We start from the raw sequence: 22,763 nt of genomic DNA, 5'->3' as shown, positions 1-22,763 counted from the left end.
CCTCGCCTCTTGTCACTGGGGCCATCAAGGGGGCGGCAGAGGTGGAGGGGGGTGGCGGGGAGGCACAGGGACACCTGGAGGGCTGCGGGAACACTGCGCACTAACCCGAGGGTCTCTCCGACCGCAGAGGGCACTCCGGGGGCGTGGTGTGTGGGCCTAGGACACTCGGGGTCCGGATGGGGTGACAGAAAGTGCACCCCTCGGCCTTTATTTCTGGGGTCAGCGCTAAGCCCACCTGGCCCCACTGACTCTGCTGGGGCGCACTATGGGATTCCTCTGGGATTTATCCTATTTCCTAGTTTATGCTTGATCTTAGCAAGAAAGGAGTAATGAGTGTACCTAGTCCCTCATTTATTCTTCCACCCTTCCACTAAACACACACACACACACACACACACACACACACACACACATTTTTGATGCACAGGATGCCCAAGCATTTTTGTAGACTCTAATACAACAGCTAGAAAAAGCAAAGCCCCCTGCCCCATGGAACTGACAGTCTAGTCCCAGATACAGATGTGATATTCAGTCAGATCACAGCTCACAGAAAGGAAAAAATCATTTTGCTCATTATTAGAGAAATACAAATTAACACTACTAAAAATGAAACCTCACTGATATCCAGACTTTGACCACACTGTACTGATGGTCCCTTCTACAATGCAGTCCCTTCTACCACAGAGACTACACAAGCTTAGTTTTCTCAGCACTAGAAAACCCCAGTCCATCATCAGGCATTGACTGAATGTAGCATGAAAGCTCACACAGCAGAGAACTGTGACCTGAAAAAAAGAATGAAGACAATTTGTAATAGTGGCTGTGATGTCCAGGATTTATCAGGTAAAAAGGAAAAGAAAAAAGAAAGAAGCAGAAGTGTGTGTGTGTGTGTGTGTGTGTGTGTGTGTGTGTGCGCGCGCGCACACACACGTGTATCGTGGTGGCTTTTCTGTTTTTCTGTAAGAAAGGAGAGGAGGGGGAGCCTGGGTGGCTCAGTCTGCAGAGCATGTGACTCGTGACCTCTGGGTGGTGTGTTGGAGTCCCACACTGGACATAGAGTTTACTTTAAAAAAAAAAAGAGGGGCGCCTGGGTGGCGCAGTCGGTTAAGCGTCCGACTTCAGCCAGGTCACGATCTCACGGTCCGTGAGTTCGAGCCCCGCGTCAGGCTCTGGGCTGATGGCTCGGAGCCTGGAGCCTGTTTCCGATTCTGTGTCTCCCTCTCTCTCTGCCCCTCCCCCGTTCATGCTCTGTCTCTCTCTGTCCCAAAAAAAAAAAAAAAAAAGAAAAAGAAAAACAGTGAGAGGAGATACAAATGTGTGTGTGCATTTGTGTGTACTCACAGGTGTGAGTATGTGTACATTTTGACACACATGTATGATTACGATCATAGCTCCTGTGTGTACACTTGTGTTTATAAGTTTGTGTGCATTTGCTCTTTTTTTTTTTTTTTAAGTAAGTGCTATGCCCTGCATGGGACTTGAACTCGGGACCCTGAGATCAAGAGTCACACGCTCTACTGACTGAGCCAGCTAGGCGCCCCTTGTGTTTGCTTAGTTTTGCAAAAGGAAATCCTTCAAGGATAAAGTGGAAATGATTACAAATAATAACACGGATGGACATAAAGAAGGGGTGGAGGGGCTCCCCCAAGGCTAACTCTCTGGATGGTTTTACTTTTCAATCATGTAAATCTTTTACATCACCAAAAATAGAATTAAAAAAAGCAAACAATGACAACTTGAAAAACCCTGCTCCTTTTCCACGGCAGCTGCTCCAACCCACGTTTCCAGCTGCAGTGCGTGACGCGCCGGTCTCTCCACTGCCTCACCGATCCTTGTTCCTGGTTTTTTTAACAGTACGTATCCCGTTGAGTGTGAAGCGCTACTTCCCTGTGGTTTTCACTTTCGTTCCTCTAACGAGTAATGAGGTTGAGCATCTTCTCATGTGCTTTCTGTGTCTCTTTTTTTAGAGAAAAATCTATTAAAGTCCTTTGTCCATTTTTAAATCGGGTTGTGTTTCACCCTTTCCATTGCCAATAATTTTTAACCCGACTCTAACCAAGCCTTTAGATCTGACTTCCAGTGCACAGGAAATGCGTGGATAAAGGCACGGTCTTAAAAAAACAAAAAATAGGGGCGCCTGGGTGGCGCAGTCGGTTAAGCGTCCGACTTCAGCCAGGTCACGATCTCGCGGTCCGTGAGTTCAAGCCCCGCGTCGGGCTCTGGGCTGATGGCTCGGAGCCTGGAGCCTGTTTCCGATTCTGTGTCTCCCTCTCTCTCTGCCCCTCCCCCGTTCATGCTCTGTCTCTCTCTGTCCCAAAAATAAATAAAAAACGTTGAAAAATAAATAAATAAATAAAAACAAAAAAAAACCCCACAAAACTTCAAGTAAAACCATCAAACCAATGCAAAATGTAGAACATTCTGTAAGACAGCTTGTCTGGACTATCCAAAAAGTCACTGATATGGAGAAAAGGTGGGTGTGGGGTGGAAAGTTTCTGGAATAAGAGAATAAAGAGACAACTGAAAGCCTATGTGTGAGCCTGGGTCAGGTCTAAATTTGAATGATTGAACAAATTTTGGTGATGAGCGAGGACATGTGATGCGAAAGAATGTTAATTCACTTAGATTGGCGATAAACCTGTGGGTATTGATGCAGGAAAACCTTAGTCTAGGAGATGCGTGCTGAAGTGTAGACAGAGCTTCAGGAGGACTGCCACACAATTCCATATTTTTGGAAGAAACGAAAAGCACACCCAGATATATTCCTACATGTGCTGATAATGCAAACATGGCAAATGTTCACAACTGTGGGACCCCAGTGGTGACAGTGAAGGGGACCATCGTTCCATACTGGGACACACTGGGATATGAAGAGGACCTAAAGGGGAGCCTGGGTGGCTCAGTCGGTTGAGCATCTGACTTCGGCTCAGGTCATGATCTCGCAGTTTGTGAGTTCGAGCCCCGAGTCGGGCTCTGTTCTGACAGCTCGGAGCCTGGAGCCTGCTTCAGATTCTGTCTCTCTCTTCTCTCTCTCTCTCTCTCTCTCTCTCTCTCTCTCTCTCTCTCTCTCTCTCTGTCTCTCTCTCTCTGCCCCTCCCCCACTCACACTCTGTCTTGCTCTCCTTCAAGAATAAACATTAAAAACAATTTTTTAAGGGGACCTGAGGGATACTGTAAGATCTGACCTCAATACTGCTCCTGTCACCCGCACTCTGCCCAGCCACCGGCCTCCTGGCTTCTCTTGAACAATGGAGGCACAGCCCCCTCTCAGGGCCTTTGGGCTTGCCAACCCCCTCTATGTGCTGCGCACTCTTCCCCTGAATGTCGCATGAATTACTCTCTGAACTACTCAATACTTGCTTACGTTTGCCACCTCAGTGACATCTCCCCAGGCCACCTCATCTACAACTGCAACCCCTCTCAGCACTACCCGCCATGCTTTGCTGTCATTTTCTTTCTACGGTCAATGCCATCCAGCCAAAGAGACCACTGGGAACACTCCTGTAGTCAGAGTTGGCTTTGTCAACTCATTGCCACGGAGGAGGCCGCCCACCACAGGGAATTGTGGTTCTGTGGGGCCGGCATTTAGCAACTTGGGCTTGAGGAAGCAGGACTTTGCCCCGGATTGGATGCTGCCAAGAGGTGGGAGTAGCCCTAGGATCTAGTATCTTAATAATTCCTCTCTAGAAGGTGAGAAGAGCAAAAGGAGGCTGGAGCCACCGTTGCCAAAGCAGCAGTCGCCCTCAGCAGCCAGGATGGGGGTGTTGGGCATTCCCGTGGCTTCTCTGTGTTCACACGGGGTTCCTCTTTGTCTCAAGCTCACAGTCCGAGGAGAAACGCGGGCTTTGCAGCAACAGCCCAGGTACCGGGGACTGCTTTACTCTTTCTCACTGCTGTGCTCACCTCCTGCACTCACTCTGTCTTGCAGACCTTCTAGACCAGAACATCAGTTCCAGAGAGGAGGCATTTCTGGGTGTCCCCTGCTGTGTCTCCAGCAGTTAAAGCTGGCCTGGCCTGGGATAGGTGGTCAAATGTAATCCATGAAGAGAGCACGGAGCTTCTGGGGGGTTTCAGGAGCCTGCCTGAGGTTGCTCCTGCTATTTGCCTGACACTAGGGTCTAGGGTTCTCGGTGCAGGAGAGACTCTGCCCTGGAGGAGGAGCCCAAGTTGGGACCCCCTTCTCCAGGGAGGACTCTGACTCAGGACTCCTGCCCAGGAGCGTGGGTGTGGGACACGAGGTGTGGTCTCACGTGCCTGTCTGCCAGTAGCCGGGTCTTTGGCATCAGCCTCGGAGATGCCCAGGGAGAGACATGAATCTGAGGAGTCTCCTGAGGCCCTCACCCCGCCTCCAATGGGCTTTGTGACTGGGGCCAACCTCTACTCCACTCTGGGCCTCGGCTACCCCAAGGCCCCAGATGACACCAGGGATCCTTCACATTCCAAAAAACCAGTGCCCATCTGTTCTGGTGGATCTGAAGCCTCGAGTGTGTTGTCAGCTCCATGAAGACAGGAAGCCAGCCTCCTCGTCCACCATTGGGCAGGTAGTGGCCGAGCGTTTCTGCTGCTCCCAGCCCTGGGCTCTGCATCCGGGAGGCAGGGCCACCAGCTCAGGGGGTTGAGGACCATTAATGCACTCAAGTACTTTTGGGGAGCTTGCTCTGGGAAGTCCTGGTTGTTTAAGAAGCTTGGAGTAGACCAGGAAACAAAACGAAAACAAAAATTCTCTGCCTTCCTGATCTCATAGTCCACTGAAAAACAAATAAAAACTTTCTTTCTGAGGGGGAAAAAAGTAGATCAGGCAAGATAGTGCACAGGCAGGGGTTGGGGGTTGCAATTTTATTTTTTTATTTTTTATTTTTTTTTAAATTTTTTTTTTCAACTTTTTTTTAATTTACTTTTGGGACAGAGAGAGACAGAGCATGAACGGGGGAGGGGCAGAGAGAGAGGGAGACACAGAATCGGAAGCAGGCTCCAGGCTCCGAGCCATCAGCCCAGAGCCTGACGCGGGGCTTGAACTCACAGACCGCGAGATCGTGACCTGGCTGAAGTCGGACGCTTAACCGACTGCGCCACCCAGGCGCCCCGAAATACAGGAATTTTTAATAGGAAGGGGAAAAAAGCAGGACATACCATCTGATCATGTGTTTTAAAATTTTTTTTTTTTCAATGTTTTTTATTTATTTTTGGGACAGAGAGACACAGAGCATGAACGGGGGAGGGGCAGAGAGAGAGGGAGACACAGAATTGGAAACAGGCTCCAGGCTCCGAGCCGTCAGCACAGAGCCCGACGCGGGGCTCGAACTCACAGACGTGAGATCGTGACCTGGCTGAAGTCGGCCGCTTAACCGACTGCGCCACCCAGGCGCCCCTGATCATGTGTTTTAAATACAAGAAAGGGCTGGACACAATCGCACCAAACTGGTAAAAACTCTTCCCCTGTGGGATGAGAGTTACGGTTTTTCTCTTTTGTTTGCTTGCGCCCATGTTCTCACTGGGCTCCCACACTGAGTACATGTCACTAAAACCATTATGTGCTGTGAGGTGGCAGCTGAGCTGGGCCATCCTGGACCCTGCCATCTTTGGATGAGCAAGGAGTTTCGCAGGGGGGGGGGGGGAGGGCGCGCTGAGCTTCCTCAGTGGCTCTTCCTGTCACACTTTCCCTCACAGGGGCTTGAACGGTGCACTGTGGGCCTCAGCCGAAGTGGGACGATTAACCGACTGAGCCGCCCAGATGCCCCTAGCTATAATTTAACTCAAAATACATGCACCCTTTGCAAGAACACATACTAACTAAAGGCACATATTAAGTACATTAAAATGGTTGCCTTATGGTAGAGAGGGGAAATGGAATAAGGTAAGAGGCAAAGAGGTGTAAATAATACAGGCTGTGACGGGAAAGTGACAGGTAGGATTGTAGGCTCGGGTGACCCCAGACTCTGTGTGAAGAGTCTAGCCTCCTCCCAGCCTGGGTGCCCACCTTGGAGAATACCCCCTGCTACCTTCTAGATCATCCTAATATCACAAGGACAGGGAACTCAGCGACCATGATTATAGAGGTCAGTCACTGGACTGGGCCCCGACCTCCCTGGAACCTGGACTCAGGCTGTGGCCCAGTGCGGGGAGGGGGGAATGTTAGCCCTTCTTCACCCCACCAGTCCCACCAGGGACTGGTGACCACCCATCCTCACTGGGCCTGATAAGAGACCCCACCCCCACAGCTCTCTCCCCTCTCCAGACCAATGGCCACAGCCTGGCCCCCACCCCGGCTCTGTGTATATAAAGGGATCCCGGGGGGTGAGCACACAGAGGCCAGTCCTGGGCACACCCGGCTCCAGCTCAGCCACCACCATGTCTCTGACCAAGGCTGAGAAGACCATCATCCTGTCCATGTGGGGCAAGGTCTCCACTCAGGCGGATGCCATTGGCACCCAGGCCCTGGAGAGGTGAGTGCCAGATGGGCTGGGGTGGAGCCCCGTAGGTGACAGTGTGGAGTTGGTGAGGACAGGGACCAGTGAGGAGAGGGTTCTCTGCGGAAAGGGTCCCTAAGGAGGGGTCAGCGAGGTGCGGGTTCTCTGAGAAAGGGGGCAGTGAGGTGGGCAGATGAATTGCACAGACTTCTGATTGACCCTATGCTCACTGAGTCCTGAACAAGCACAGGCCCCGCATCTCACCAGAGGGGTGTGGATGCGTGTCCTCCAACACCTGACATGCCTGAGGAGGCAGTCAAGCATCTACAAGCACCAGGGTCTCTAATCCTGGGGCAAGGTGGTCCCAGGTGGTTTCCCTAAGAGATCTCCCTTGCAATGTGCCTGCAGGTGGCATTATTTCTGGCAGACGGCAGGTACAGCAGGAGCCCGGTCAGGGGTTGGGAAGGAGGTTTTTGTGGCCGGAGGAGAGGTGAAAACGGGCTGGAGGCCTACAGTGGGTGTGCAGGGCCAGCTGGGAGCAAGGAGACCCTGGAAGAGGGCTGAGGTGGGGAGCAGGGGCGAGCCTGGGTGCTGGGAGGGTGTGGAGGCAGAAGGCCTTGGGACCATGGGGTGCAGCTTGGGGGAGGGGCAGCAGTCAGAGCACAGCACACCTCGGGAGGTGGTGCACCTGCTGAGCTGGAAGGCCCCAGGGCGGTGGTGAGGTGGCACTTGGGTCCTCAAGCTCAGAGAAGGACGCAGGGGTCGTAGAGAGGTGACGGGGGCCCACGTTCCTCCAATGCTCAGGTCCCGCCCTCCCGCAGGCTCTTCGCCAGCTACCCCCAGACCAAGACCTACTTCCCGCACTTCGACCTGCGCCCGGGCTCCGCGCACCTGCGCACGCACGGCGCCAAGGTGGCGGCCGCCCTGGGCGATGCGGTCAAGAGCATCGACAACATCGCGGGCGCCCTGTCCAAGCTGAGTGAGATGCACGCCTACGTTCTGCGCGTGGACCCGGTCAACTTCAAGGTGCGCGCGGGGGCCGGGGTCCTGGCGGGGACGAGGCGGGGGGGGGGGCGGGGCGGGGCGGGGTCTCGGCCGCCGAAGGTGCTCCGCCCACCCCAGAGCACCCGCAGAGCACCGCGTCCTCGCGCTGAGCCGCCCTCCGGGCCCCCCAGCTCCTGTCCCACTGTCTGCTGGTCACGGTGGCCTCGCACTTCCCCGCTGACTTCACGGCCGACGCCCATACCGCCTGGGACAAGTTCCTGTCCATCGTGTCCTGCGTCCTGACCGAGAAGTACCGCTGAGCGCCGCCGCCAGGCCGGGGGCCGGCTGCGACCCCGCCCCTGCCCCTGCAACTTCCCTTAATTTTCCCCCCAATAAATGGATGCGGATGGAATGGGTCCTGCGTTCTCAGTATTGGCCGAAGGAGGGGAGAAAGTGAGGCATAGAAAGCGTAAGCCACAGGAACGCGGTGGACCCCAGTGTCACCACCGGCCTGGAGGCCACCCCGAGGGCGCTGTGGCTCGATCCCTGCGCCTGCGGACCCCAGAATCGGGAGAGAGTAGATCGGCCCCAGGCTGGTTCTCAAGGGTCCGAGGTGCGTTTGCTCCTGTCCTGCTTCCCAAATCGCCCAAAGATCGTCGCTCTACTCAGCGTGTCGCGTGCGTGTCGGCACTCAGGGGGCTTTTCCTCAAAGCCTGACACTATAGGTCCCGCACTGCGGCGACCCACGATACGCTTCCCGTGTCCCTAGCGGAAAAGAAGCGTCCCTGCCCAGCGCTCTTTCTCTCAATCCCTCCACTGGCTCCCTCCTGCATTGGCTCTGACGCTGCCCGCAGGGGAGGCACTCCCGATTTCGCGCAAGTCTGCAGCAAAAGCACGCGCACACACACAGCGGCGTGAGTCGCTGCCGGTAACCCCCGGCCCCGCCCGCCCCAGGCCGTGGCCTCTGCAGCGATCGGGCCCTGGGCTGGAGGCATTTGCCCGAGCTGGCCGAGGGTCCCGCAGATAAGGGCGGGTGGGGCGCCTGGCAGGCGTGGGGGCTGCTATAAGGAGGCGGGAGCGGCGGGTGGGGCCGCCAGCGCACGCCCGGCCGGCGCCATGCTCAGCGCCCAAGAGCGCGCCCACGTAGCGCAGGTCTGGGACCTGATCGCCGGCCACGAGGCGGCCTTCGGGGCGGAGCTGTTGCTCAGGTGGGTTGAGGAGGGGTTTCCAGGGTCACAGGGAGGCGGACACAGGGGTTGGGGGCCCGAGTCAGAGGGGCGGGCCAGGCTGGGGTTCCGGGTGTCTGGGAGCTGCCGGCGCCGGAAGGACCCCACGCGGCCACCCTCACTCACCGACCGGCTCCACCAGGCTCTTCACGGTCTATCCCAGCACCAAGATCTACTTCAAGCACCTGGGCGTCTGCCCCGACGAGGCTCAGCTGCTGACCCACGGACAACGCGTGCTCGAGGCGGTGGGCGTGGCCGTGCAACACATCGACCACCTGCGCGCCGCCCTGAGCCCGCTCGCCGACCTGCACGCGCAAGTGCTACGCGTGGACCCCGCCAACTTCCCTGTGAGCCCGCCCCCGCCGCGGGAGAGTGGGCGCCCCGGGGTTGGGTTAAAGGAGAAAGTGGCTGCAGCAGACCCCCTCTCATCCGCCCCTCCTCCCACAGCTGCTGATCCAGTGTTTCCAGGTGGTTCTGGCTTCCCACCTGCAGGGCGAGTTCACCGTGCAGATGCAGGCGGCGTGGGACAAGTTCTTGACCGAAGTAGCCACGGTGCTGACTGAGAAGTACCGATGAGTCCCCTGCCCCACCGGCTTAGGTCTGTGCGTGTCAATAAACAGTCCTCAAATGGCCAGACCCTGCCCGTGTGTGTTCTTTGGGGAGCAGGTGGGCCGAGAAGCTGGGCAGAAGCTCTGGGTCCCGCGCAGACTCCTGGAATCTTAGGGCGCCATCACGAACCCTTGCGGACCAAGAACCAGGGGCCCCGGAGCCGGTCCTTGGATCTCTCCAAACTCTGAAATGAGGGCGGTTGCTGGGCTGAGGGTGCTGGATCTTGGGCAGGGTGTGGACCCCTAAAGGCTTGAACAGAACAATTGCCCTCCTCTGCCGAGGAAACGGGAGGGGCAAAGTGGGTGCCAGGATGACAGGGGTCTTTGGGAGCAGTTCTCACCCAGCTCCAAAGCACGTCTGCACTCACCCACTCCCGTACTCACTCCTTCATTCTTCCTCCAACCCTCCCACTGGGAGCTGGGAGCCAGAATTCAGAATTCGCAGCTCTTTTGCAGACAAACATGGGCACCAGGCCCAAGGGTCAGGTTTCCAGCCTGAGGTCAAACAGACTTAGGGGCCAGGCCTCCTCTGACCCCCGGCGCCTCCTCCCCTCCCCACGACTCTCAATCTGCAGCAAACCTTGCCCTGGCCAAGTTGGGTCCTTTCTCTGAAATTCGTGGGGTGGGAGACTGGGGTGGGATGTCCCGATGGCCACAGTCAGGCACACACAGCAGGGTTCCGACCCAGTTCACAGGATAAGCTCTGTGACACTGGACATGTCCCTGGGCAGTAGGAGCCTAACGCATCAATGTAAAAGCAAACAGAGCAAACGACCAACAAAAAGCCCTACCTCGCTGGGTCTTTTGAAATAATTTAAAAGATCATAAGGCAGGCTCAGTGCCTGGCAGGCACTTGGCCATCCAGCCCCACCTATGCCTTTCAGTATCTGCAAATCTCCCAGCCAAGCCGTTCCTTGCCTGCTCTCCCCACCCCCGCCCGCCAGGATCAATCTCTCCCCTCAGCAGCAACAGGGCAGGAATCTTAGCTCTCTGCTCAGAACCTTGGTGGACCAGGGAATAAGGCCAGGGACCCTGGAAACTCTCCCAACTCGGAATGAGGAAGGTTCCCCAGATAGCAGTCTCGGCGGGTGCGGAGCACTGCAGGGAGCCCTGAGCCCCAATGGCAGTCCACACTCAAGTCCGAAGGGTGCTGGAGCCTAAGCCAAACTACCCACCCCCATCCACCGTCCGCGCCTTCACCTGTTAACCCCGCGCTGCCTAGGAGCGCCGGCCCACCAGTGGCGGCAGGAGGGCTTGGAGGGTGTCAACTCTCATTATCTCCTTCACCTTCACGTTAACACGGACAATCTACAGCCCTTGGTCCTCGGGAAAGTCTGGGGCGAAAACAGCTCGTTTTACTTTAGAAAATAGCCGCGCTCGCCTTCCCGACCGGCAAACAGCCCAGGTCGGGGCGGAACGTGGGTGCGCGACAGATGGGTGGGGAACCTGTGTAGGCTTCCCAGAATCACGGGGGCAGGATTGGAGAAGGCACCTCGGCCTGCGCGGAACCGGGAGAGGGAGGGCTGCCGCCGGCCCAGCGCACCTTCTGGCCCCGCGCCAGCCAATGAGCGCAGCCCGGGCAGGCGCGCCCCGCGCGCCCCGGGCATAAAGGCTCCGCGCCCTCGCGGCCCCGCACCTTCTGGTCCCGACACAGATCAGAACCAACCATGGTGCTGTCTTCCGCCGACAAGAACAACGTCAAGGCCTGCTGGGGTAAGATTGGGTCCCATGCTGGCGAATATGGCGCAGAGGCCCTGGAGAGGTGAGCACCCAACTTGCCCCTGTGGGCACCCGGCACCCGGGGCTCAGCGACCCCTCGCGATCCTTGTCCTGGCCGCCCCGCCTAACCGTGGCTCGCCCACCTCTTCCTCCCGGCAGGACCTTCTGCTCCTTCCCCACCACCAAGACCTACTTCCCCCACTTCGACCTGAGCCACGGCTCCGCCCAGGTCCAGACCCACGGCCAGAAGGTGGCCGACGCGCTGACGAAGGCCGTGGCCCACATAGACAACCTGCCTAACGCCCTGTCGGATCTGAGCGACCTGCACGCGTACAAGCTGCGTGTGGACCCCGTCAACTTCAAGGTGAGCACCGGGCTGGGGGACATCTGCGGCGGAGGGCTCGTCGGACCCTGCTGGCAGGAGGGTAGAGTCCCTTGGGTTCCAGAAGGTGGAGTGCGGGCAGCCGCGTCCGCCGACGCCCCCTGACGTCCCCCCTCCCCGCAGTTCCTGAGCCACTGCCTGCTGGTGACCCTGGCCTGCCACCACCCCGAGGAATTCACCCCCGCCGTCCACGCCTCCCTGGACAAGTTCTTCAGCGCTGTGAGCACCGTGCTGACCTCCAAATACCGTTGAGTGAAGCCGGGGCGATCGTCCTGAGGGCCCGGGGCCTCTTGGGCTCCGGGCACCCAAACTTCCTGATCTTTGAATAAAGTCTGAGTGGGCTGCAGCCTCTGTCTTCTTTGTGGCTGGCCTTCGTGTCGTGTCGTGGAGGGGGGTGAGGTTGGGGGTGGGGGTGGGGGTGGGGGTGGGGGTGGAGGAGCCGTGATTCTCCTCCACTGGTACCAGGGACCTCTCTGACTTCGGAGGGAGAGGGCAGGGGAGTAAGGCTGATGCTTCCAGGAATGTGGTGAACCGTGTTCAGGCCTGGGAAGGGCCAGACTTCCAAGGGTCCCTCTCTGGGGTGAGAGGTAGGGGAGTCTTAAGATTGCCACCTTCTTTTGAAGTCTAACACCCATTAAACAGTCTAGATCAAAACAAACCACAAAAACACAGCACTCCTGGTGCAAATGCGGGCGCTGGACAGTTTCTCTGAGATTCCCACCTCCTTCCTATCAGAGGGAAGGTGGGCTGGAAAGGGGGTTGCAGCCCCTCCCACCTTTCCTGGGTCACAGTAACCCTCCTGGGGATGGCGGGGGTGGGGTAGAGTCGGGGAAGAAGAGTGGGGCAATGAGCTGGGGGAATGGTCAAGGTTCACTTGGGGAAGCCCTTTAGCAGAGCGCCTTGCTCCCTTGTCCTGCAGGTTGTGAGGCACACTAACATCTCACTGTTGTGCAGCCATGTGTCCCCCAGCTCATTGCTCCCCCTATTCAAACTCCCAAGGCTCCTGGGGCCTCCCAGAAGTCCTGCCTCGGTGCTGTGAACAACATTTGGAAAGTCCCCTGGCGGCAGTGCTGAAGCCCTGGGCTCAACTTCGCACACCCCACCTGGGCTCTGCAACCATCTTAGGGACCCCACCAGGGCCTCCAGCCCAGTCTGAGCTCAGGGCAGCGCGCAGTCCTGGGTTGTCTCAGGACAGTGACAGAGCCCCTTGCTCCCCACTCTGGGCAGCGGGGGTTGCCTCTCCTCCTGCACTGCACACCCTTCCTTCACCCCGGAGCCCAATTCACTTTTACTTAAATATAGAAAACACTTAAGAAGTAAACTAAGGGGGCACCTGGGTAGCTCAGTAGATGGAGCGTCGAACTCTTTATCTCAGCTCAGGTCTTGATCTCAGTGTCGTGGTTGTGAGTTCAAGCCCCCTGTTGGGCTCTGTGCTGGGCATGGAGCCTACTATAAACAAATAAACTAAAATTTGCCCATGCTTTCACACACAAGCCACGCGCGCGTGCACACCCACACACACCATTTTTGAGTTATTCAAAGTTGGGAAAGAGAGTCGCTGTGCCCTGTCCCACACCTCTGCAGAAGTAACACAGTTATCAGTTTGGGACTGAGCCCACTGGCTTCTATCCTGTGCTGAGGGGACACAGCTACATCTATGACTACACTCTTCTTTTTGGTTAAAAATATCGTCATACCCTAGATATTTTTCTGCAACCTGCTTTTCTCATGGAACTGTGTCTCCACTACATCTCTTCCAGCAGTGTATCCAGCTCTTTCTCATGTCACAGATTTATTGGCCATTTCTCCATTTCTTTTTTAATGCCTATTTATTTATTTTGAGACAGAGAGTGAGAGAGAAACAGTGTGTGTGTGTGTGTGTGTGTGTGTGTGTGTGTGTGTGTGTGTGTGTGTGTTTGGGTGTGGGTGGAGGAGGAGGAGGAGGAGGAGAGAGAGGGGGAGACAGAGAATCCCAAGCAGGCTCCTTGCCATCAGAGCAAAGCCTGACATGGAGCTTAATCCCATGCAACATGAGATCATGACCTGAGCTGAAATAAAGAGTTGGTGGCTCAACAAACTGAGCCATCCAGGCGCCCAGTCATTTCTACATTTCTGTTAATTTCCTGTTAATATCCTTTGTCCATTGTTCCCATTAGTCATTTGTTTCTCCCTTTTATATATATGTGGGAGCTCTGACCATGTTAAGAATGTAAGCCATTAGCTGAGATATGTTCCTCAGTCTTGCCTTAAAAGGACTCAGTGGCAGAGGGATTGGAACAAGATGAAGAAGGGGGGATTGTCCCTGGCCTGGGAGGTGGGTCTTGTATGCCTCTAAGCCCCCAGTGTCTTATCCTTTTTGGTGGGCCAGGAGAGGGCCTCTGGCTCTGACAGAATCGGGAAAAGCGTGGAGGTAGGAAGGGAAAGTGGACTGAGCTAGGGGGAGAGTCCTGTGTGAACAAAATTAGAGGAACAGACACCAGGAGGTGGAGCAGAAGGGGGAATTGCTGAGAGTTGTCCAGAGCTTCTTTCTTCCCAGTCAGTTTGACCATTACTTCCTCCTGGACACACAGAGAAGGTCTTGCGGGAGGGCCGTAGGAGAGGGATGGGGGCAGAGGGTGGTGCCCCCCCCACCCGTCCCCAAAGGGAAGTCTTCTTCCCAAGAGAGGACGTAGCGGTGGCCCTTCCCTCCCTTTCCCCCTCGCCAAGCTCTGATGTTCTGCCTCATCGTGCCCATCACACCACCTACTAGCCCGAGGGACTTGTCACCAGCTGGAGTTCCTGCCCCTTCCTGCCACCCCACTGGAAGCTCCTCCCCTGCCCCATGCTGTGGGGTCTGGCCAGCTTCACCATCCCCACATCTCCCACCCCCATTCTGCGGCCACAGAGGCCTTCTCTCCCCTTCCCCTCCACCAAGTGATGGGTAGCTCCCCCTGAACTCTACTCCCCTGAACTCTCGAGTACATGTGAGGAAGGACCCCCTTCTCTCCCCTTCCCCTCCACCAAGTGATGGGTAGCTCCCCCTGAACTCTACTCCCCTGAATTACTGACTCACCTTCCAGTCTTACTTCCACAGGGAAGCCCACCATGATCCCCAGACTAACCCTGATACCCTTGAGAGCCTCATCCACTCTCTCCATGCTTCCTTGGGTCCTTTAACAAGGTTTCCCACTGTATGTGTACTTGTGTGATGATTTGGTCACTGTCCCTAACTAGGCTGGAAACTCAGGTCTTGTCCAGCCATTCGCTTTATTTATCAGCTCAACTACTGTTTGCCTCATGAGTCTTGGGTCAGGCACAGTTTACAGCACTGGATGTGTCATCGTGACCCAGGACGGTGGGGGAGAGAGACAGTTGTTCACACAAGGTCTCAGATAGGAGAGGCCTGCCTCTGTGAGTCCCCGACCTGGGGTGCAGCAGCCACCACCCTGGAGGAAGGAGCTTGAGCCTGGAATTCTCCTACCCAGCCCTGCAAACTCTGCCCCTTGGTATTTGTTCCTTCTGCGATCGGCACTCAGTGGCAGTCGATGGCTATTTGTGTAAAGAAAGGGGGTTGGGAGAACCAAGTCTGAGGGGAGCAGAAGGGCTATTGGGTGGGAATTCTCGAGTACATGTGAGGAAGGACCCCCTTGTGTGAACATCTCTTTCCGCCCCGGGCTAGGACAGGCCTTTCTTTCCACGACTAACCGCCCGTTCTTTCACTGATTCCGCCCAAGTTAATACATGTCCGGGGAGTGCCAAGCCTAGATCAGGGTAGGTGGAACAAACTGACTACTCCCTTCCGATCCTCAGGAGAGCACAGCCTGGGGATAGGGGTGCTCGGGGACCCTGAAGGGTGTCACTGAGCTCACGTGTTGGAATAACGGGCATCGAGCCACCTCAGCAAACCGACCCTCACTAACTGGGGTCTAGGATACCAGTGCCATGGCCGTGAAGAGGCGGATGGGAGGAAGACACCCGAACCCTCTACAAAGCCTGGAGCAAAGCCCCCACCGCGCCAGGCTGGCGCTGGCCGCTCGCTGGCGCCCCCTGCCGTCCGGCCGAGTCGGCCCCGCGCCAGCCAATAAGCGCAGCCCGGGCAGGCGCGCCCCGCGCGCCCCGGGCATAAAGGCTCCGCGCCCTCGCGGCCCCGCACCTTCTGGTCCCGACACAGACTCAGAGAGAACCAACCATGGTGCTGTCTTTCGCCGACAAGAACAACGTCAAGGCCTGCTGGGGTAAGATTGGGTCCCATGCTGGCGAATATGGCGCAGAGGCCCTGGAGAGGTGAGCACCCAACTTGCCCCTGTGGGCACCCGGCACCCGGGGCTCAGCGACCCCTCGCGATCCTTGTCCTGGCCGCCCCGCCTAACCGTGGCTCGCCCACCTCTTCCTCCCGGCAGGACCTTCTGCTCTTTCCCCACCACCAAGACCTACTTCCCCCACTTCGACCTGAGCCACGGCTCCGCCCAGGTCCAGACCCACGGCCAGAAGGTGGCCGACGCGCTGACGAAGGCCGTGGCCCACATAGACGACCTGCCTAACGCCCTGTCGGATCTGAGCGACCTGCACGCGTACAAGCTGCGTGTGGACCCCGTCAACTTCAAGGTGAGCACCGGGCTGGGGGACATCTGCGGCGGAGGGCTCGTCGGACCCTGCTGGCAGGAGGGTAGAGTCCCTTGGGTTCCAGAAGGTGGAGTGCGGGCAGCCGCGTCCGCCGACGCCCCCTGACGTCCCCCCTCCCCGCAGTTCCTGAGCCACTGCCTGCTGGTGACCCTGGCCTGCCACCACCCCGAGGAATTCACCCCTGCCGTCCACGCCTCCCTGGACAAGTTCTTCAGCGCTGTGAGCACCGTGCTGACCTCCAAATACCGTTGAGTGAAGCCGGGGCGATCGTCCTGAGGGCCCGGGGCCTCTTGGGCTCCGGGCACCCGAACTTCCTGATCTTTGAATAAAGTCTGAGTGGGCTGCAGCCTCTGTCCACCTCTGTCTTCTTTGTCACTGGCCTTCGTGTCGTGTCGTGGAGGGGGGTGAGGTTGGGGGGGGTGGGGGAGCGGTGATTCTCCTCCACTGGTAAGAGCGACCTCTCTGACTCCGCAGGAGGTGACGGAAGGGGAGGGGAGTGGGGCCCGACCTGCTGCCAGTGCAGGATTTGCGGGCCACCCCCGTCCCTCTCTCTGGAATGAGTGCCATTTCCTGCGTTTCACTTCAGACCTTTCCATTGGAGCTCGGATTTGCTCAAATGATGAACTGATTTTCCATCTTTACGTTTTATGGCACACACTTGGGCTGAGAGCTGGTGGGCCTCCAGCCTGGACCTCTGAGCTCTCCGTGGCTCTTCCTGAAGTTGGGCGGTGGGGAAGACCAGAAGTTACGCTCCTCAGAGTCCCCCGCAGTGCCCCCACACCTGTCAAGCGCTTACAAAACACACATGCAATCCCGATGACATTGTGGCAGGCAAACGGTGCAATGGCAGTTGGCGGGCAATTTCCTGGAGGCATCTCTGTCACTGGTGTCACTTCCAGGACATTCACTCTGCAGATGATGATGGCCTGGGGCACCATGGATCCAGAGGCCTGGTTTTGGGCCCAGCTCAGTGTTTACTTCAATGCCCAGAGGCTGGCACTCCTGAGGCCCACCGACTCCCCCTGGCAGGGCAGCAAAGAGAAAAGCCAGGGCCTGGGAGCCTGCACTCTCACACTCTTCCCCCCCCCCCCCCTCCTCACGCCAAGCCGCTAGTGCTTAGGGGTCTGGTCCTGGCAGCCATCCAGGCCTGAGCCCCCAACTAACAGCAGTGTCCTTTCTTCCCTAAGAGTCATCCTTGGAAAATGATATGGCAGGTCTCTGCCTCAGTTTGTGCTACTTTTAACAGAGCTGGTGGCACAGTGTGAGCTCCCAGTAAGAGGCAGTCTCCTTCTTTTATTATTAGGGAAAAATGAGGGCCGGGGCTAAAGGTGGAAACAACCCAAATGTCCATAAGGGGATGAATGGAGGAATCAAGTGTAGTCTATCCATACAGTGGAATATTATTCAGCCATTAAGAGCTATGAAGCACTGACACAGGCTACAACGTGAGCGAAAACATGCTAAATGAAAGAAGCAGTCACAAAAGAATATATAGTGTGTGATTCCACATAGAGGAAATATCCAGAATAGGCAAATCCATAGAGACAGAGAGCAGACTGGTGGTTGCCAGAGACTGAGGGGAAGGGTTGTGGAGCGACTGCTAATGGGCACCAAGTTTCCATTTCGGATGATGAAGTTCAAGAACTAGATAGTTGTGGTTGCACAACATTGTGTGAATGTGGTTAAAGACACTGAATTGTACACTTTAAAATGGCTACTACGGTAAATTTTATGTTATATGAATTTTCCAAAAAAAAATTTTTTTTAATGCGTAGAGTGGCGCCTGGCAGGTATCATCACTGAGATACAGTGGAGGAACTTAATAAATGTTTACTGCCCTGAAAGGAACATATGCCATGAGCTTGACAGTTGTTATCTGCTTAATTCTCACAGCAACCTTGGGAAGAGGACATTTTTATGTTCCTTTTTTACAATCAGTGCGAAAATAGACTCAGAGAGATGTCATAATAGGCTGGGGAGGAAGGGAGGGAGAATAAAATTCAGTGTCCCCTGATGATAATAATAACAAATTATTAGTTTCCATATAATAAACAGTACAAAAATGGGGCCGCGGGGTTCATGGCAATAGGGCAGGTCCCAGACTCTGGGACCCCTCAGCACCGGGGCCGGGACCCCTCAGGACTATTCTACGAGCAGAAGCGGGGCGCGGCCGCGGCGTGGCGCCCCCTGGAGGCCGCGGGGACGCACCAATCGCGTCCGTGCTGCCATCCGGCGCGGAGCGCTCGCCGCTCAACGCCGGACCCGCGATGGTGCTGTCCGCCGCGGAGAGGGCGGCAGTGCGCGCGCTGTGGACGAAGCTGGGGAGCAACGTTGGGGTCTACGCGACCGAGGCCCTGGAGAGGTGCGGGCCCGGCGCCCCTCCGGCTCCCCGCCTTGGCGCCTGCCCCGCGGATGCCGTCCCCCGCCGCTCCTGGTGCCCTTCCTCCCCAAGCCTCCCCCCACCCTCGCCCTCGGATCGCACCTCACTAGCCATTCCTCCCGCAGGACCTTCCTGGCCTTCCCGACCACCAAGACCTACTTCCCCCACTTGGACCTGACCCCCGGCTCCGCCCAGGTCAAGGCCCACGGCCAGAAGGTGGCCGACGCGCTGACGCGGGCCGTGGCCCACCTGGACGACCTGCCTACCGCCCTGTGGGCTCTGAGCGACCTGCACGTGCGCCAGCTGCGCGTGGACCCCGTCAACTTCAAGGTGAGCACCGGGCCAGCGCTGGGTCAGCGGTCGCCGAGAAAGGGGGTGGAGAAGGACGGCCCCGGGCGGGACTGCCTCTCTCCGCAGCTCCTGGGCCACTGCCTGCTGGTGACCCTCGCCCGGCACTACCCTGGAGACTTCAGCCCGGCCATGCACGCCTCGCTGGAAAAGTTTCTGAGCCACGTGATCTCGACGCTGGCCTCCAGCTACGGCTAAACTCGGAGAGGGGCGCCCGCCGCCCAGCCGCCCCTCCCGCGAGTTCCAGAGTTTGAGTAAAGTCCCCGCAAGAAAGCCTCAGCCTGCATGCTTGTGTTCTCTCTGGGGGCGTGCGCGGGTGTGCGGAGGGGGGGGGGGGGTGTCTCGGAGACGCCGGAGTCGCGCCCCACCGTCGTTAGACCCGGGCGCGCCCCCGCCTGCCCGCTGGGCGCCCTGGGCGATCGAGGGAAGGTTTAGGTCGCCCCCACCCTCAGCGGGCGACGCCCGGACTCCTTCCAGGTGCAGGCGAGCCGGCCTGGCCCCGCCGCGTGGCCCCTGACCCAACCAGAACCGCGGCCCGTCCCGGCCTCTGGGAACGTGAGGGAGCGGCGCCCCCTGCCGGCAGAACCTGCGCAGATCCCGACCCGTGTGCTGCTGGAGGGGCCTGGGGGCCTGGGGGTCCCGGGAGCCTCGGGGGGGCCCCGGCAGGAAAGCCCCTCCTCCAGACTCTGGACCTGGTGGGAGGAGGCGGGTCCTGCCCCAGCACCGGTGAACTGCCCACTTGTGTCCGTCCCTATTTCCCTGCTGTGGTATCCGTCATCAGATTAGCCCACAGAAGCCTTCCTCTGGAGATCTGTAGACGACTTTTAGTTCATCTTATGCACTGAAATTACTTGCCCGTTTTTTCCGTCTGTACCTGGGGGGGTGGAGGGGAGAGCGGGACACTTCTTCCAGACACACTCAGCTCCTCCTTCAGGGTTGTGGGCCTTGTCAGTGCTCCAACACGGACTGCTCTGAGCAGGCATTTCCAACCTGGGAACAGAGGCCACAGTTTCACTTCAGCTAACTACAGATACTGGACAAATGGTTTCAGTGGGTTTTTTTGTTTTTGTTTTTGTTTTAAAGCTCTATACCCAGGGGCGCCTGGGTGTCTCAGTTGGTTGAGCCACCGACTTCGGCTCAGGTCATGATCTCACAGTTCGTGAGTTCCAGCCCCGCGTCGGGCTCTGTGCTGATAGCTGGGAGCCTGGAGCCTGCTTCAGATTGTGTCTCCCCCTCTCTCTGCCCCTCCCATGCTCATGCTCTGCCTCTGTCTCTCAATAACAAACAAACATTAAAAAAATAAAAAATAATGAAAAATAAAGCTCTATACCCAATGTGGGGTTTCAACTTACAACCCTGAGATCAAGTGTCATATGCTCTATTGACTGAACCAGTCAGACATCCAAATTAAATAGTCCTAAAAGCATCAAAGAGCAAAGAAGAGGATAAGGAACCTTCTGGCCAGAAACCAAGTAAAGGCGAGGACTCAGAGAGGGAGAGGTTATCACAGCACCTAAACTACCTGGGTCCTGAGGTATTTGCCAAAACTAGCAACATTGGGCTAGAATTTTCTTCTTCATAGGTAAAAAAGGGGGCAGTATAAGGTGATGTGCTCCATAGGTGACTCTTCCCCATAAAGCTTGGGCCCCAAAAGGCTACACCTACTGGAGAATTCTCTTCTTTCCCCAAAAAGGGGGCCTAAAAAAATACCTTGGTGGTAAGCAGAAAAGGGAACATCTTTTCCTGATAAATCGAAATCTGATGTTGACACTCGATGGCTCTGCAGCCCAAGTTTGTATCACCTGAATGGTCCCCCAAAATCTCAGGCTATGGATCTCATTTAAAACGGTCCTGGACTCCCTCATAGGCACCTGGCATCAGGAAGTAAGTCCTTCCTAGATAAAGGCACTTTACTATAGGGCACAAAGGGCAGGGCACCTGGGTGGCTCGGTTGGTTAAGCATCTAACTTGGGGTCCGGTCATGTTCTCACGGTTCGTGGGTTCAAGCCCCGGATTGGGCTCTGTGCTAATAGCTCGGAGCCTGGAGCCTACTTCAGATTTCTGTGTCTCCCTCTATCCCAGCCCCTCCTTGGCTCACACTCTCTCTCTCTCAAAAGTAAACATTTAAAAACATTTAAAAAACCCCCAAATCCCGGGGTGCCTGGGTGGCTCAGTTGGTTGAGAGTCTGACTCTTGATTTTGGCTCAGGTCATGATCCCACGGTTGTGGAATGGAGCCCTGCATCAGCCTCCATGCTGAGTGTGGAGCCTGCTTGGGATTCTCTCTCTCTCCTCCCCCCGCCCCCCCGGTCCACGTTCTCTCTAAAATAAAATTTTATTATTTTGAAAAGTTTATTTTTGAGAGAGAGAGAGAGAGAGAGAGAGAGAGCGCGCATGAGAGAGGGGGGGAGGGGCAGAGAGATTGGGAGACAGAGCACCTGAATGGGGCTCTACTCTGACAGTAGAGAGCCCGATGCAAGGGCTCAAACTCATGAACCACAAGATCATGACATGAGCCAAAGTTGGCCACTTAACCAACTGAGCCACCCAGGAGCCCCTAAAATAAATTTTTTTTTAAATTTAAACATTAAATAAATATTCAATGGCTAAGTTTAACAGATAAAACATAGTCACAGAGAGAAATAGTGAACTTAAAAATAGATCTGAATTAAATTCTCTGGATCCTGCCTCACCCTATCCTGACTCTACTAAAGGATGCACTTCAGGCAGAAGGACAGTGAGCCTGGGGAGAAGCCTGAGATGTAAGAAGGAATGAATAACAAACAACGTGCTAACACAAACACTGATTGTATATAAAATCACATATGAGATTAGAAAGGAAAAAAAAAAACCTACAGACATAAAACACCAGATATTAATAACTAAGTCAGAATTGAGTCATGACTCAATGGCAGTTAAGTGCTCTTAAGTCCTTATGTCATCTGGGAGGGAAACATGTTTTTATTAACTTTAGATTTTGTTAGTTGTATTACTTTCCTATTGCTGGCTAACAAACTTAGTGACTTAAAACAGCACAAATTTGGGGTGCCTGGGTCACTCAGTCGGTTAAGTGTCCAACTTTTTTTTTTTTTTTTGAAGTCTTTTTATTTGTTTATTTTGAGATACAGAGAGAGTGCATATGGGGAAGGGGCAGAGAGAGGAGAGAGAATCCCAAGCAGGCTCCGCACTGACAGTGCAGAGCCCGACGTGGGGCTCCAACCCACAAACCACGAGATCACGACCTGAGCCAAAGTCGGACACTTAACTGACTGAGCCACCCAGGTGCCCCAAGTGTCCAACTCTTGATTTCAGCTCAGGCCATGATGTCACAGTTCCTGAGTTCGAGCTCTACACCCAGCTCCGTGCTGACAGGAGCCTGCCTGGGATTCTGCCTCTGCCCCTTTCTCCTCCTCCCCTGCCTGTGCTCTCTTCCTCTCAAAAATAAACATTAAAACACCACCACAAATCCATTCTCGTATTACAGTTTGGGAGGGCAGAAGTCCAAACTCAGTCTCACTATGCTGAAATCCGTAGGTCAGATGGATTGTGCTCCTCCTTCAGGAAGCTCTGGGGGGAAATCCATTTCCTTGCTTTTCCAGCTCCTAGAATTGCATTCCTTGGTTCTGGGCCTCTTCCTCCATCCGTAAAGCTAGTAGTATCTTGCTTTCTTCTGTAGTCACATATCCCCTTGCCTGCCTCTAATAAGGACCCATGTGATCACAGTAGGCCTATCTGGATAATCCAAAATAATTTCTCCATCTCAAAAATTTTAAATTTTTTTTTTCATGTTTACTTCTGAGAGAGAAAATGAGATGGGGCAGGGGCAGAGAGAGAGGGAGACACAGAATCCAAAGCAGGCTCCAGTCTCCCAGTTGTCAGAAGAGCCCAACATATGGCTCGAACCCATGAACCGTGAGATCGTGACCTGAGCCAAAGACAGACATTTAGCCGATTGAGCCACCCAGGTGCCCCTCCCCATCTCAAAATTCTTAATCACACCTTCCAAAGCCTTTTGCCATATAAAGCCACATTCACAGGTTCCAGGGATTAGGACCTGGATGTCTTTGGTGGCTATTATTCAGCTAGCATACCACAATACATTAAGCAC

At 55.7% G+C, this 22,763-nt stretch overlaps 5 protein-coding genes across 6 annotated transcripts; all 5 read left to right on the top strand.

The window, feature by feature from the left end:
• The first annotated feature begins 6,282 nt into the window (after positions 1-6,282).
• Positions 6,283-7,803, top strand: LOC131501079 (hemoglobin subunit zeta). The gene is made up of 3 exons (XM_058710785.1): positions 6,283-6,443; positions 7,229-7,433; positions 7,583-7,803. Exons 1-3 carry the CDS (start codon positions 6,349-6,351, stop codon positions 7,709-7,711), a joined length of 429 nt encoding a protein of 142 aa, XP_058566768.1. The 5' UTR covers positions 6,283-6,348; the 3' UTR covers positions 7,712-7,803.
• A 637-nt stretch (positions 7,804-8,440) lies between these two features.
• HBM (hemoglobin subunit mu) lies at positions 8,441-9,258 on the top strand. Of its 2 annotated transcripts, none has more exons than XM_058710787.1 (3): positions 8,441-8,599; positions 8,760-8,964; positions 9,065-9,258. In XM_058710787.1, the coding sequence occupies exons 1-3, from the start codon at positions 8,508-8,510 to the stop codon at positions 9,191-9,193; spliced, it is 426 nt and encodes a 141-aa protein (XP_058566770.1). In that variant the 5' UTR covers positions 8,441-8,507; the 3' UTR covers positions 9,194-9,258. The 2 variants fall into 2 exon arrangements, with proteins under 2 accessions (XP_058566770.1, XP_058566771.1); XM_058710788.1 differs by having other exon boundaries at positions 8,455-8,599; positions 8,781-8,964.
• Positions 9,259-10,829: 1,571 nt separating this feature from the next.
• Positions 10,830-11,672, top strand: LOC131501082 (hemoglobin subunit alpha). The gene is made up of 3 exons (XM_058710789.1): positions 10,830-10,987; positions 11,104-11,308; positions 11,450-11,672. Exons 1-3 carry the CDS (start codon positions 10,893-10,895, stop codon positions 11,576-11,578), a joined length of 429 nt encoding a protein of 142 aa, XP_058566772.1. The 5' UTR covers positions 10,830-10,892; the 3' UTR covers positions 11,579-11,672.
• A 3,766-nt stretch (positions 11,673-15,438) lies between these two features.
• On the top strand, positions 15,439-16,274 carry HBA1 (hemoglobin subunit alpha 1). The gene is made up of 3 exons (XM_058710770.1): positions 15,439-15,589; positions 15,706-15,910; positions 16,052-16,274. Exons 1-3 carry the CDS (start codon positions 15,495-15,497, stop codon positions 16,178-16,180), a joined length of 429 nt encoding a protein of 142 aa, XP_058566753.1. The 5' UTR covers positions 15,439-15,494; the 3' UTR covers positions 16,181-16,274.
• A 1,877-nt stretch (positions 16,275-18,151) lies between these two features.
• On the top strand, positions 18,152-18,935 carry HBQ1 (hemoglobin subunit theta 1). The gene is made up of 3 exons (XM_058710144.1): positions 18,152-18,290; positions 18,434-18,638; positions 18,726-18,935. The coding sequence occupies exons 1-3, from the start codon at positions 18,196-18,198 to the stop codon at positions 18,852-18,854; spliced, it is 429 nt and encodes a 142-aa protein (XP_058566127.1). The 5' UTR covers positions 18,152-18,195; the 3' UTR covers positions 18,855-18,935.
• Positions 18,936-22,763: the final 3,828 nt, after the last annotated feature.

This window comes from Neofelis nebulosa, chromosome 18 (assembly GCF_028018385.1).
Source record: "Neofelis nebulosa isolate mNeoNeb1 chromosome 18, mNeoNeb1.pri, whole genome shotgun sequence".
NCBI classification, from domain to species: domain Eukaryota; kingdom Metazoa; phylum Chordata; class Mammalia; order Carnivora; family Felidae; genus Neofelis; species Neofelis nebulosa.
This window is presented reverse-complemented; position numbering and strand designations above follow the sequence as displayed.

Excerpts from the sequence above, each read along its gene's own strand:
- LOC131501079 (XM_058710785.1), top strand. The coding sequence starts at position 6,349 with ATGTCTCTGACCAAGGCTGAGAAGACCATCATCCTGTCCATGTGGGGC. Across the intron at positions 6,444-7,228 it reads GGCACCCAGGCCCTGGAGAG|GCTCTTCGCCAGCTACCCCC; the intron begins GTGAGTGCCAGA and ends GCCCTCCCGCAG. Across the intron at positions 7,434-7,582 it reads TGGACCCGGTCAACTTCAAG|CTCCTGTCCCACTGTCTGCT; the intron begins GTGCGCGCGGGG and ends CGGGCCCCCCAG.
- HBM (XM_058710787.1), top strand. The coding sequence starts at position 8,508 with ATGCTCAGCGCCCAAGAGCGCGCCCACGTAGCGCAGGTCTGGGACCTG. Across the intron at positions 8,600-8,759 it reads GGGGCGGAGCTGTTGCTCAG|GCTCTTCACGGTCTATCCCA; the intron begins GTGGGTTGAGGA and ends CGGCTCCACCAG. Across the intron at positions 8,965-9,064 it reads TGGACCCCGCCAACTTCCCT|CTGCTGATCCAGTGTTTCCA; the intron begins GTGAGCCCGCCC and ends CTCCTCCCACAG.
- LOC131501082 (XM_058710789.1), top strand. The coding sequence starts at position 10,893 with ATGGTGCTGTCTTCCGCCGACAAGAACAACGTCAAGGCCTGCTGGGGT. Across the intron at positions 10,988-11,103 it reads GGCGCAGAGGCCCTGGAGAG|GACCTTCTGCTCCTTCCCCA; the intron begins GTGAGCACCCAA and ends TCCTCCCGGCAG. Across the intron at positions 11,309-11,449 it reads TGGACCCCGTCAACTTCAAG|TTCCTGAGCCACTGCCTGCT; the intron begins GTGAGCACCGGG and ends CCCTCCCCGCAG.
- HBA1 (XM_058710770.1), top strand. The coding sequence starts at position 15,495 with ATGGTGCTGTCTTTCGCCGACAAGAACAACGTCAAGGCCTGCTGGGGT. Across the intron at positions 15,590-15,705 it reads GGCGCAGAGGCCCTGGAGAG|GACCTTCTGCTCTTTCCCCA; the intron begins GTGAGCACCCAA and ends TCCTCCCGGCAG. Across the intron at positions 15,911-16,051 it reads TGGACCCCGTCAACTTCAAG|TTCCTGAGCCACTGCCTGCT; the intron begins GTGAGCACCGGG and ends CCCTCCCCGCAG.
- HBQ1 (XM_058710144.1), top strand. The coding sequence starts at position 18,196 with ATGGTGCTGTCCGCCGCGGAGAGGGCGGCAGTGCGCGCGCTGTGGACG. Across the intron at positions 18,291-18,433 it reads GCGACCGAGGCCCTGGAGAG|GACCTTCCTGGCCTTCCCGA; the intron begins GTGCGGGCCCGG and ends TTCCTCCCGCAG. Across the intron at positions 18,639-18,725 it reads TGGACCCCGTCAACTTCAAG|CTCCTGGGCCACTGCCTGCT; the intron begins GTGAGCACCGGG and ends CTCTCTCCGCAG.